The sequence below is a fragment of the Cyprinus carpio genome, chromosome A8 (assembly GCF_018340385.1).
Source record: "Cyprinus carpio isolate SPL01 chromosome A8, ASM1834038v1, whole genome shotgun sequence".
NCBI lineage: Eukaryota > Metazoa > Chordata > Actinopteri > Cypriniformes > Cyprinidae > Cyprinus > Cyprinus carpio.
The window spans coordinates 15442490-15455921 of record NC_056579.1 but is presented as its reverse complement, the minus strand read 5'-3'; the positions used below and the strand labels follow the sequence as shown (position 1 = coordinate 15455921).

Here is a 13432-nt window from a genome sequence, read left to right as displayed (position 1 = left end):
TATTAACACAGTCGCTGTATATGTTCGTAAGTCTAAATTGGTGTTAAGAACAAACGGCTGTGCAACAAGTGTAAACAGATGCATCAAAAACGACAAAACAACAGGCTTAAATTACAGAGCTCCCATAAACATTCTCAAAGGATCTGATAAAACTATACAAATATCCAATTAAAAGGAGATCTTGGTCAGAATGACAGTCTCTGTCACCATTCACTTAATATGCAGTGAAAATAAATACTAGTGACTGTAAGTCTCTTAACATTCTGCACATCTTTTGTGTTCCACTGAGAAAATTAAGTCATATAGCTTGAATAATATGAGGGTTTAACTAGTTGCAATTAATATAGAAAAAACAAGAAGGGTTTTCACTTGGGTCATGAATAGACATTTATTGCTTTGTACAAATGATATGTACACACTGTAGACGGAACAGTTAAAGCCTCAGACCTGAGCTGAATTAGATGGGCAAATGGAAAATCTACATATGAAATGCTGACTGATTGTTCTTTTATGATACGTCTTGTTTAACCTATTAAAAATATTTTTACAAATCATTTGCATTTAAATAAACTGATATTGACAAGCTAGATCAACCATTCTGGCTACTGCACATGATTTAAACAGATGAAGATACTGTGATGGTTTGATGTCCTTATTGAATATTTGTTGTTTTTAACATGCCTCAGTGAAATTTCCTCACAAATCTTCAGTTGAAGCCCTAAAAGGATTTGCGTGGGGGATTTAACAAGTGTGTTGTTTCCATCAGCTGTCTAAACAGCCTTAAGCATTTTTTCTAAAACCGTTAAATTTGCTGCATTGGTTTCAAGTTAGGAGAGACCTGTTTGGAAAAAACAAACAAAACAAAAAACAGGAAAATAAGCAGAAGAGTCAAAATTATGACTTTGTATTCTGGCTAATGCTGTTAGTTTTCATTCAAGCTAGTATTAGAGGGCTATATGTGTTGTTAAATGTCATCATGGGCTATGGAAACTATGGTGCAAAGTGTACAATATTATTAACAGTTTCTGTAATTCAGCAATTATGTCATTCACCTCAAAGTCAGTCCCTGTGCATTTCTTAATGTCATCTGGTGTCAGACCCTCCCAAACCTCAATCAGTGTTAAACCTTTGTCCTTGTCCACATCGAATACCGCCTGGAGAAGAAAGGAAAACAATGTGACCATGACAGAAGTGCCATCAAATGTGCAGCCATGTGTAAGTGAACTCTTCTGACCTTGAGGATGTGGTCAGATGAAGTAGAGAAAGGCAATGTGGTGAAAAAAGCACAGAAAAAGGCACTTTGTGATGTGATAAAATAAAAACAATGTATCTAAAAAAATCTCAGACCATGCTGGAAAAATATGAATATAAACCTGCAAAAAGATTTGATGGGGAAAAAAAACATAAACATAAGAAATACTTAAGATTTTGCATTAATTCTAGGTCACTCTTCGAATAAAACTAAAACATTTAGAAATCATCTTCACCCAACAATAAAAAGATTACATCACATTACATTACAACATTACATCATGTAAACTACTAGGGCAGTTTTGAGCCCATACTGCTAATGGGCTCAAATCAGGTGACCACATCATTAAAATAAGAATAAACATTTGATTATATTACTGTAATAATATTGCAAAACATAATACACTATGTTGTTTATAGAGACATAAAAACACTTTTGTTAGCCAAGACATGTACGTGATTTGGTTCACAATGACCTGCAAGAGGTCAAGTGCATGCATTGTGCATGCTAAAGGCCATTACTGAACCAAATCATGTATGTTTGCATGAAACCAGCAGCCTGTTGTTAATGTTCAATGTGACCCAGATCTAACGTTACTGTAGTCTCATTTCACAAAATACCTGTGGAGCACAACCTGCCACGGGCAGCATGCTTGCTGTCGCTTTGCCTTGAGCCTGCTGTCTCTTTATCCTCTCTTCCACCTGAATGAGAGTCTCTAATTGTTGGAGGATTTGCTTGGGTGTGTAACAATATTGGCGATAGGATTAATCTACCTGCCAGAGTCCCAACCGTAAACTATGACAGTCCAAAAAATTGTTAGAGTCCCAACCGTAAACTATGACAGTCCAAAAATTTGTTTCTCTCCTCAGAGTTATTGTACTGCATGCTTGTTTATTTATTTTTTTCAACAATCAGGGGAAAGCGAATTGAACAGTCAAACACTGCAAGACGGATGGCGTAATCACATCACATCTTGCCAGCGATATTTATATAAAAAGTTCCATCGCTGGAGATGACAAGTGGCAAATTGGCTCAGAAATCCATTCTTGGATTCATATGCATTGCAAGGATGTTTGCCCTGTATTGGTTCTATTTCTATGACAACACCTCATAATGAAAGCATCTTATAATAAAAATAAGTCTATGAACTAACATATGAACCACATACTGTACATTACAAGGGGTCATGAACTGCCTTTGTTTTTTATTTTGTACTGTTCACTGAGGTCCACTTAAAATGTTATCAAGATTTTACATCAAAAAACATAATTTAGAAGTAATAGACTATTGTCTGTCCTGATTTGACCCCCTCATCGGAACGCTCTGTTTGAATAGGTGTAGCAGATTGTAGACTCAGAAGTACTGTAAACACCCACTGCTATGACTGACTATGCTATAACAGTTTTGCAGTTTTTCACAGATGGACGCTATTTAGGTTAAAAATGCATAAATAGTCAGGACATATGAAAGGACCGAGTTCTTATTGACGCAGCACGGTACATTTGTTGTCTTCAGAGCCATCTTTATTGTTTAATTTCTGCATTGACCTGCAGTGCCTCTCTCATTATTTACCTACTATGTGCGCAAATCGGCTGGCTGGGGCTAAACAGGCAGTGATGTAGAAGCAGGTGTTGTTCTTCTTCTGCGGAGGCGGTGTTTAGCTCATATATATGTATATAAATTTGACGTCATAAAATGGCACATTCCACAACCTGTTGTTTTGGCTGACTGGCTTCAATATAAGCTGTTTCTAGACTAACAAGAAAGGTTTGAGTTCTGAAACTTACAGGATGCTTTCATAGTTCAAGGACCTCTTATATGTAAAAAGATTACGGGAATTTTGATTTCTCAGTTCATGACCCCGTTAAGTTTCATTAACAGTTGCTCCTTGTTAATATTTTTGTGAGAGGTTCACAAAAGCCTAAACCTCATGTTTTTTTGAGTGACTGTCTTTATGTTGTCTTTATGTGTGATAAAAATAATACTAGTAATTTCAAAAGTTACTTCAGATTTTCTCTTCAAACTTTTTTAAATGCTCATGTTACCTAATTAAAACATATGTAGGAAGATATTACTGAAACTTTGGTAACACTTCACATTAAGGTTCAATTAATTAACATTACTTAAAAGCATTAGGAATCACAAACTAGCAATGAAAAATACTTTTACCACATTTATTAACCTTGGTTAATGATCATTTCTACATATATTAAAACATTTTTTTTTTTAAATTTTTTGTATTTTAAAATGTTGTTTAATAGATATGATATAAAAGTGTGCATTAAAATATACAATATTGGTCAAGGGCCGTTTTTTTTTTTTTTTTAAGAAATCAAAACTTTTATTCAGCACATTCAATTTATTAAAACACTTCTTAAATAAATTCTGTTCTTTTAAACCTTCCATTCATCAAAAAATACTTAGGGAAAAAAACATCAACATCAATAATAATAATAAATGCTTCTTGAGCAGCAAATCAGCATATTAGAATGGTTTCTGAAGGATCATGTGACACTGAAGAAGGAGTAATGATGCTGAAAATTCAACATTGCCATCACATAAATACATTTCCAAATATATTTTAAAATGTATTTAAATAGAAAAGTGTTATTTTAAAATTGTATTAATATTTCCCAATACTACTGTTTTAAATGTGTTTTTGATCAAATAAATGCAGTCTTGGTGAACATAAGACTTTTAAAGAAATTTTTGAAAGGAACACAACACATAATTAATAAAAATCAGTCATCTCTGAGACCCCAAACATTTAAATATTTGAAGAATGTTCTCAAGTTGAAATTATATTAAGTTCCTTAAAATAAGATTAAAAAGCTACCAAGTATCAAGGAGATATTTGAATGCCAAACATGTCCCTTGAGCTATTAAAATGGCCTCGGGGTCTTGAGGAACATGAGGGTTAAATAGCAAAAGGTTCTTCACACAAGCGAAGCTAAAGCTCTGCTTGTTAGGCTGACAGACAGGGGTTGTGTTCAACAGCAGGGTAGCATGACAAACACAGGCTGAACAGAAGGTGGTGGCAATGTAGCTGGAGAGGTCTAACCTTTCCAAATGTTGACAGAATCCTTTCATTGGAAACCACGGTGTTTAATTGTTACAAAACCAAACACTGGCAAAGCATACAACGAGGAAGTGGGGGGAAAGAGAAGAATAAAGGTAAGGAGAGGAGGAAGACTGCTGTTATACAGTCCAGTGATACCACTGGCGAGATAAGAGGTCGGCTCAACAAGTGCCAGCAGCAGTCCATAAAAACCAGCAGCTATGAACAGCTGCATCAGTCAAGAGCCCCTGTACCATCTAGTAAGGCTTTTTGTCTCCACCAACCAGCTGGGATCACCAGGTCTCCGAACCCAGGCCATGTGGCAGGGGTGATAATGGTTTGGGTTTTTCTGGGTTTGAAAAAACAGTCGATATGTAATGTCACTCCAATCAGGAGATTTCATTAGGGTTGGCCCAATAATTGGATTTCCATTTTCCACTGCTTATGTGCAGTGTCATAACAATTCGTCATGTCCCCTTATGTCTTTGCACATGCGTTAAGAGAAAAGAGCAAAGCCATTTTCACAGCTTTTCAATGTGGCGACTGAAGCTTTATTGGAGGCTGATTCGGTATATTGATGAAGTGATAAGCTGCTGAATAGATGACATTTACTCTTTACCAGCAGAGTCTGGTTAGACACGGTGTGGGCTGTTGATTTAAGCAGTCTCCTAATGTTAAAAGGGTAAAATCAATGACTCATGTAAATCAAAACCCACCTTTTCTGTGATTATACGGTCCACACACTGTTTTCCAGTCAGAGGCAGATTGCACTTCTCCAGAATCTTGTGTTTGCCACCCTAGAAAACATGTGACAAAACAAAGACTATCAAATATAATGTCGAATATTTAATATTTAAAATATACTAGGTTTCAGTAGCACAAGAATAAAAATGTAAAAATGTAGAATTATAATATATATTAATACATATTACTGAGGACAGTCTGAGGGTTGGAGAATTCAGTAACTAATTTCCATTCGTTAGTCTAACAAATAAGTAAATAGTTATTATAAATTTTGAAACAAATAATAAGTAATTACATCCTTTATTGTATATATTTATCCTCTTATATGCAAAATAATATTCGTTACATTAGCATTCCGCTAAGTGTTCTTCCACAAAATAGCATAATACAAAAATATTATAAATGATGCTGCTTAAAAAATTTTTTGGAACCTATGATACTTTTTTTCAGGGTTCTTTAATGAATAAAAAGTTATAAAGAAGAGCATTTCTTTAAAAAAGAAATCTTTTCTAACAATATACACTACCGTTCAAAAGTATGGGGTCAGTAAATTTTTATTCTTTCTTTTTTGAAAGAAATTAAAACTTTTATTCAACATGGATGTGTTAAATTAATAAGATTAATAATAATAATAATTAATAGCAAAGATTTATATTGTTAGAAAAGATTCATATTTTGAATAAACGCTGTTCTTTTAAACTTTTTATTCATCAAAAAATCCTGAAAAAAGTACTCCCATTTTCAAAATAATATTTGGCAGCACAACTGTTGCCAACATTAATAATTCTAATAATAAATCAGCATATTAGAATGACTTCTTAAGGATCATGTGACACTTTATACTGGAGTAATGGCTGATGGAAATTCAGCCTTGCATCACAGAAATAAATTACATTTTGAAGGATATTAAAATAGAAACCATTATTTTATATTGTAATAACATTTAGCAAGATTACTGTTTTTTCCCCTGTATTTTTGATCAAATACTTGCAGCCTTGATGGGCATAAGAGACTTCTGCAATTAGCAATTAATACCATAACAATAAGTTGTTAGTAATATATATATATAAATATTATACAAAATATTACAACTATTATTTACAATAAATGTTAAATATGCATAAATGTTTAATGTTTAATATTTATTTAATAATTATTATAATTAAGTATGATAATTTAAAGTTGTAATATAAATACATAAACATTATTAAACCATCTTCCCCATTTTTAACCCATTTACACAATTTTTTTTTTTTTTTTCAGAAATACTTCAGAAATGTTTTGTCTCTAATTATATGCCTATGGTTAATTTTTAAAGAATACCGTTCTATTAAACATGAATTTCTTTGCACTACATTCCATTTTAATTCTACTATTAATAAAATTGAATTTAAATGTTAATCCTACGTGGTCTATTTAGATTTAGGAATTACAAGTTAAAAAAGACAATTTCAATTAAATGCTGAATGGTGCACATCCACTCAGCCCTTGGGTACAGAAAACACTCTAAGCTAGCTGTGTTCATCATGAAGCGTAATGGATACACTGGCCCTGCTGACTCCATGTGCTGTTGGATCAGGGGATAATAATTAGATAGCTGATGGTGGTTAATTCTAGTCATGTCCAGAGAGTTCATCCCACCAGGGGCAGGCAGCTGGCACTGTATAGCCTTCCTTCAGGCCAGCCACTGCCAGCATGAACAAAGCAAGGACAGCATGTGAACAGCAGCAGCCATGTCTTTCTATCTTTCACTCCATCTCAGTCTGGACCAATGTGATCTGAGTGGTGTGAAGGGAATTATGTCACCACCGTCATAATCAAGACTATTCACAACCCTGGAACAAATTTAAGCACATTTCACAGATGGGAACACTGAACTCTGACACAGATTATTCAGCAATGGTGCCATTTATGTTTAATAGGGGGTTTTGATGATGGACACAAAAAACGTCCGAATTTATGTCTGAATGGATGTTTCTTTTTTTATTCTGTGCCTGCCACTAGTTTTATTACAAGAGCCCACATGAAGAAATGATAATTTAGTGCATGTATATAATATATAAATATAAAATCGATCTATATAAAATTAAAATATAAATTAAAATAAACATTATTAATTGCATCCATTTTTTCAGAAATACTCAATATGTTTTGTATGTGATAATATGCTGATGACCAATTTCTGAAGAAAAAAAGATTCATTAAATATGAATTTCTTTGCACTATTCCATTTTAGGTTTTCAGCATGTTGAGTCGGATCGACAGATTCCAAATGCGCTGCACACACTGCTCAAGCTGTACCTTAAGAACTGTTTCAAGGAAGAGTAAAGCGCACCCTCATGTCATTTCAAACCCGTATACTGTCAAAGGTTTTTGAAGAGTCTTTACACAGCTCGTTCCATTAAATGACAGTTCAGAGTGGCTGTCAAGTTACAAAAAAGACACTACAAAAGCAGCAGAAAAGTAGTCCATGTGACTCATGCAGTATATTACAAATATTTGAAGTCATAGAAAGCTATTATATAGCTTCAAAATACTTGGTATGTAATTTCAAAATACTTGGTGTTTAATTTAAGGGGATATTTATTTTTATTTTATTGATGATTTTCTTTTAGGTTCTAACTAACTAAAACCATAAAAAAGTTACCTAAGCTAGCTGCCAAGGCAATATTTCCCAATTTTGATTAGTTTAACTTGCAGAACTAGAATAACTAAACCTAAATAAACTAAAACTAATAAAAAAAAAATTATTAAAAAAAAAAAAAAAGAAAAAAATTCATAATTACTAAAATTACGAAAACAAAAAACTAAATATAATTCAAAATATTGACAAAAACTATAGTAGTATATCAATGACACTAATATAACACTGGTCTAAATTGATCACAAATGAAAAAATATAGAATCTCTAATATCAGCTGATAACCAATAAGGTAACAACATCATGTGCATCCTTAGTTTTTGTGCTATTTGGAGTCCCTGGTAACTATTAACTGTATAGCAAAATATTTATTTTTTGTATTCCACAAAAAAAAAAAAAAAAAAAAAAAAAAAAACAGCATAAAAACTTGGAAAAACATGAGGGCCAGTAAATAATAACAGAATGTTCATTTTTGGGTAACTATCCTTTAAAATAGCAAAAACGTGTAGCATACACTGTTGACACCGTGTGTATGCATTCCACTGTCTGCACAGCTGAAAGCTTCTCAGAATACTGATGTCTCTCCAACTGTCTGCTTAGGGAAAAGAGATTCTGTCACTCACGGGAAATAATGATGCCCTTCTTGCAGGGAATGTGTGCCATGCAATGTGACTCAATGAGAATCTGTTCATTAAAACTCATTGATGCAATCATCACTTGATTTTACATTTAAAACAAAACTAGAAGAAATACCTAAGAAATACATTCATAACATGATGCTCAACGCAACATATTCTGTTCTTATACTTTCCATCGTCTCGAGAGAAAGAAACATCACTTACATTACTTTCTTAAGCAGCATTCCAAAAAGTGCTGACAATTTGGGGTCAGTAAGATTTTTTTTTAAATGACAGAATTATCTTATGGTCATCAATGCTGCAATTTATTTGATTAAAAATACAATAATACTCTTTAAAATAATGGTTTCCAAGGTTCTGTGATAATTAGAAAGTTCAGAATTTATGTGAAATATTTTGGAAAATAGTTAGTTACTGACATACTGTCACTTCTGATTAATTTAATACATCCTTGCTGAATAAAAGTATTAATTTCTTTAAAAAAATCAATAACAAAACAATAAAAAACATCTTTTAAACAGTAGTGCATATAACAGAGATGGGTCACTTTTAGTTGCAATTGATTTTTTGCAGTTCATTTGCTACTAACTAAAGGGAAGCATAATACTGTAATCGATTTTAAGTTTTTTTGTGTGTAATAGACCAAAATAGAATGGAATTTATTTTCTTTTTTCATTAAATGGTCCCAGAATGTCATTGAGGGTCATTCCATCCCAATTCAAGCCCAGGACCAGCACACTTTACTGTTTGTCACTCCGCCTGTCTGCATTAACAATATTCCAGAACAGCTTTCAGTTTTCATTAGCAGAGCACAAACAAATGGCTATATTGTATCTGAAATGCTGAAGTTAATCTATATAAAATTCTTGTTTATTGAACCACTGCTAACAAAATTAGGCAATATAGAAAGCTAGTGTATCATATGATTACACCTACCTTAGCAGAGTGCTCCATTGTAACAACCACTTTAGTTCCAGCACTGGCCACTAGATCCATAGCCCCTCCCATGCCCTTCACCATCTTACCCTGAAGGGAAACACACAAATAAAGATGGTGCAAGAAATAAGCAACACATGCATGCAATTCAAAACACATTCCTACATTACAAACACACAATATTTCAGGTTGTATGAAACAAATGAGACAATTCAGCAATTAAAATGAAATCCTAAAGTGGTCTATGTGTTTTAGTTCAATTCGAGGAGGACAGGAGAGATCGGTCAGGTTTGTTTTAGAGGGGATCTGAAAGGGCATTGTTGCTAGGAAACCATAAATGAGATTACCTGTGGCTGGAGTCACTTAACAAAAAGGCCTTTTCAGTGATGCTGATTGTATTTTTTTTATTTAGGTTTTTTTTGTTGTTGTTTTTTTTTTTCAAACATGCTCAAAATACAGACACGTGCACAAACAAACTGGGCACATGGATGCTAAGAAATCCATGAGTTTTTTTGTTTTTTTTAAAAGATTGTTGATGAAGTTTTTTGTTTTGTGTATTGTATTTTTTTTTTGTTTTTTGTGTGTATATATATAATATTTTTTGTGATATCTGTGGAGCAACACATTAAGTCAATGCCTAGATATTCTGCCATAATTCAGTTCCGCTATGAAAAATGGAAAAATGGCCTTGACCATTCATGCTTCATGATCCCCTGTAGAGTCATTTTACAGTAATTTCCAAAATCTATTTTATATGCTGTGAGAATTCATTTAAGAAAATGTCTTATGCTGTTTCCCAAAGTATTCGGTTCGAGCTCAACCAGCATGATCTCCTTCTGTCTCCAACAGAGACAGACGTACTTGAAATGCTTGAGTAGATTCTCAATAAAAAGAAGTGAATATGAATAGAACACCTAAAGTCTTGATGGTTTTTCTGTTTTACAGGTATCTGGAATTTTTTATTTTTTTGCACGCTCGTGTACAGAGGAATATCTTGTAAAAATAAATATTATGAACAATATTGTTTTTCAAGGTCTATTTATCTTAATGGTACCTGGCACTAAGATATCACATTATCCTAACATTTGGCAAAATTATGATAATGTCCTCAATACAGCTTTATGGAAAGTTATTCCTGTTTACTCGAAACGTGCTGGACAAACCTTAGCTAAAAGAATGGGCCACACAGACACATACGTATATGGCTAATTTTATATTCATACATTACAATTCGGGATGCACAATATAAGCCCAATTGGATATTTAATTGTGCTAGGCCCCGTTTACACCTCATATTACAATATATACTGATAGTATGATCACAAGTGGCCACTTACAGTTAGTAGTAACATGCAAAAAATACATTTAAACCCCCTTTTTTGTTCAATGGTTGATTGACAGTCCTTCAATGTTAATCAGATGCCTGAGGTTCATGTCGCAAGCTCAATGTGGTCTTTTAATATTAGATATTTCTTCCATTGGCACATTTTGTTATATTTGTCTTTTTTTATTGTAGTTATTGAATAATTTTTTTTTTTTATTATTTTTTTTGAGGTGTTATTATATGTGATATAATTTTGTGAATGTACATTATTCATTGAACTGAGGTAGTTGCTGTTCCCCGCCCTACAAATGGCTTTCCTACAACTTAATACAATAGAAAATAAGTAGTGCCAAAGGGTGATGCAAGCTTTCATTGAGTTTCACAGTTCACAAATTACATCAGATGACGTATATGGACATGAAACTTGAACTGTCATTCGTCAGATGATGAATAATAATGCATTAACCAAATGAAAATGGTCCAAGAGTCTACCTCAAAACCACAAAGAGCAAATCAATCAATCAACCATCAAGCTCTCATCATCACTGCAAAGGGCTCTTAACACAGAGAGCTTGACAAGCATGGAAATAAATAACAGAGAGCAAAGTGGAAAGCAAGGGTCCAAGTGCAGACACCTGGGCTTTTTTCTTTTTCATTTATGGAGGCTTTGAAGGAGGCACATTCTGGAAGGAGAGCTGTTTACACGTTGGGGAAGTGCCACATGGAAGTGCTGTGTGGGGGTGTGTGTGTATATATACGTGTTGAGGGGATATTTCACATGGAAATAAAATGCAACTTTGGTGGACAGCAGACTGAGAGTTTCCATGACAACTTATCAAATATTTCCCCTGTAAATCACACTATCCTTGCTTTTCATGCCTGCTGATGAAGACGAGAAATTATGCCCTTCACTTCAGGCAATTTCCTTTTGTCAGTTTAGCATCCTTATCCGCTCCTCTAAATTCATTCTCTCCTACACAAACCGGCTGGACATTTAAATGCATGGCAATTCAACGGTGACTACCGTTAAAGTCGTTTCCTAGACAACAATTGTAGCGCCAGTGACAGTGTGACAAAAGGCTGTGTGTAGTTTAACAATGCAGAACAACTGCAGACAATTATATAATTCTTTATCACATCTCATGAAGTCTGTGAACTTTAAGATATTACATTCCAGGTTTTTTTTTTTTTTTTTACTTTTTACAATTAACCAGAATCATAACCTTTTGGCAAGGTGGCTTTACTCTGTGCTGCATGTTACCCACTGACATTTCAGTTTCAGGGAACCGTGAAGTCTAAATTGTTAAATGAAATTTATTTCCTTAATTACTCACATTTCCAAAACTGTAAATTCCACTCACAAGAGAAACAAGTTTTGCCATGTGGCCAAAGCCACAAAGGAAGAGCAGATCTTCACATGCATTCAAAATGGACAAAATTGATTGAAGCTTCTTCATGTCCATGTCTATGCAAATAGACCTCATGCTAGTGAGTGGATTTGTTTTTTTGCATGGCCCCAGCATTAGGCAAATCAAAACGCTGGATCTGAAAGGTGCCAACTTGCAAATACCTCTTTCTCATGAAAGATTAAAAGTTTCTCTTCAAGACAAAATAGTGTGCTAAATTACATCATGCTAAGCGGTTGCTGGTCTACTCTAAGTGCTAAGCTCTATGTTGCTTAAGCTGCAACACTGAGGTATTCCAAAGAGAAACAGAGAGTCCGGAAATGGCAACAACGACTAAAAGCTTAGTGCCCTCATCTTATGCATAAAGTGCAGCATCACTTGAAATCACGAGTTTAAAGTTTAAAAGCATTCAATTCACACGGACCGACCCTCACACAGAGAACACGCGATCATGCTGGATAAAAATGCACACTTTACAAGATCTCACAGCTGGATTCGACTAAGTTTGCAAGGTTTGTGAAAATAAATGTTCATTAATCATATAAAGATTTGTTTAAATTATATAAACACGTATCTGCTTAATGCTGACGGCAAACGAGTAAGTATTATAATGCTTGCCTTAATATTACTAATAAAATAAATACAATTGTTATAATACTTTTTGTATACATTAATTCCTTTGTTTAACCATTCTATCAGATTATTAGGCCCCATTTACACTAGTGTGTTTTCATTTTAAAACGGCGTTATAGGATGAAAACGATCCTTGTCTACACTGGCGTTTCTGCTGCGTTTCAGAAACGATCTCCGTTTACATTACACAACCTATAACGCATGTCACGTGACCATTCATGCAGGTACAGCCATAGACATGAATAGGTAGATTCCCTATTATTTAGATCGTGGACGTGGACGTGTCTACGTGTTTGGAGCGATCGAATGGGGAATCTACCAATACATCTATGGTACAACAATACGCATGATGTTATTGTTTACACGGTCGTCAAGGATACGCAGAGCGAATGTGGGCAGCCATGCCATCATTTTCAAAAGTCTCCGTTTTGGTCCGTTTACACTGAAACGCAACCACAGAGTTTTCAAACTAAAACCGGGTCTGCAGCATTTTAAAAAGTCTCCGTTTTCGATGGTCGAAAATGCTGGAGTAGTGTAAACGATAGGCGTAACCATAGCAAAAGTTATGTGTTTTAAAACAAAAACACACTAGTGTAAACGGGGACTTAGACAGACTTCTATCTGTATTAGACAGAACTGTTATGGACGACAGTAAATAAAAGCCGTCAAATTAAAAGTCCTACCTCGAACACATCTGAAATACATTTGAAAAATGCCAAATATCGGCCAATATATCGGCATTGGCGATATATCGGTCGACCACTATTAACGATATCTCTTAAATCCTTAAGATTGGTCAG

The 13432-nt window shown here is 34.1% G+C and overlaps 1 protein-coding gene across 1 annotated transcript in view; it reads right to left on the bottom strand.

Annotated features, from left to right (window-relative positions):
* Positions 1 to 369: 369 nt before the first annotated feature.
* Positions 370 to 13432, bottom strand: part of LOC109097673 (succinyl-CoA:3-ketoacid coenzyme A transferase 1, mitochondrial-like) — a 38889-nt gene continuing 25826 nt past the window's right edge. The window contains exons 14-17 of the mRNA XM_042762471.1: positions 9270 to 9359; positions 5027 to 5107; positions 1053 to 1154; positions 370 to 838 (exon numbers count right to left, since the gene is read on the bottom strand). Coding sequence (XP_042618405.1) covers positions 803 to 838; positions 1053 to 1154; positions 5027 to 5107; positions 9270 to 9359 — 309 coding nt within the window. The 3' untranslated portion in view covers positions 370 to 802. The remainder of the gene's footprint in view (positions 839 to 1052; positions 1155 to 5026; positions 5108 to 9269; positions 9360 to 13432) is intronic.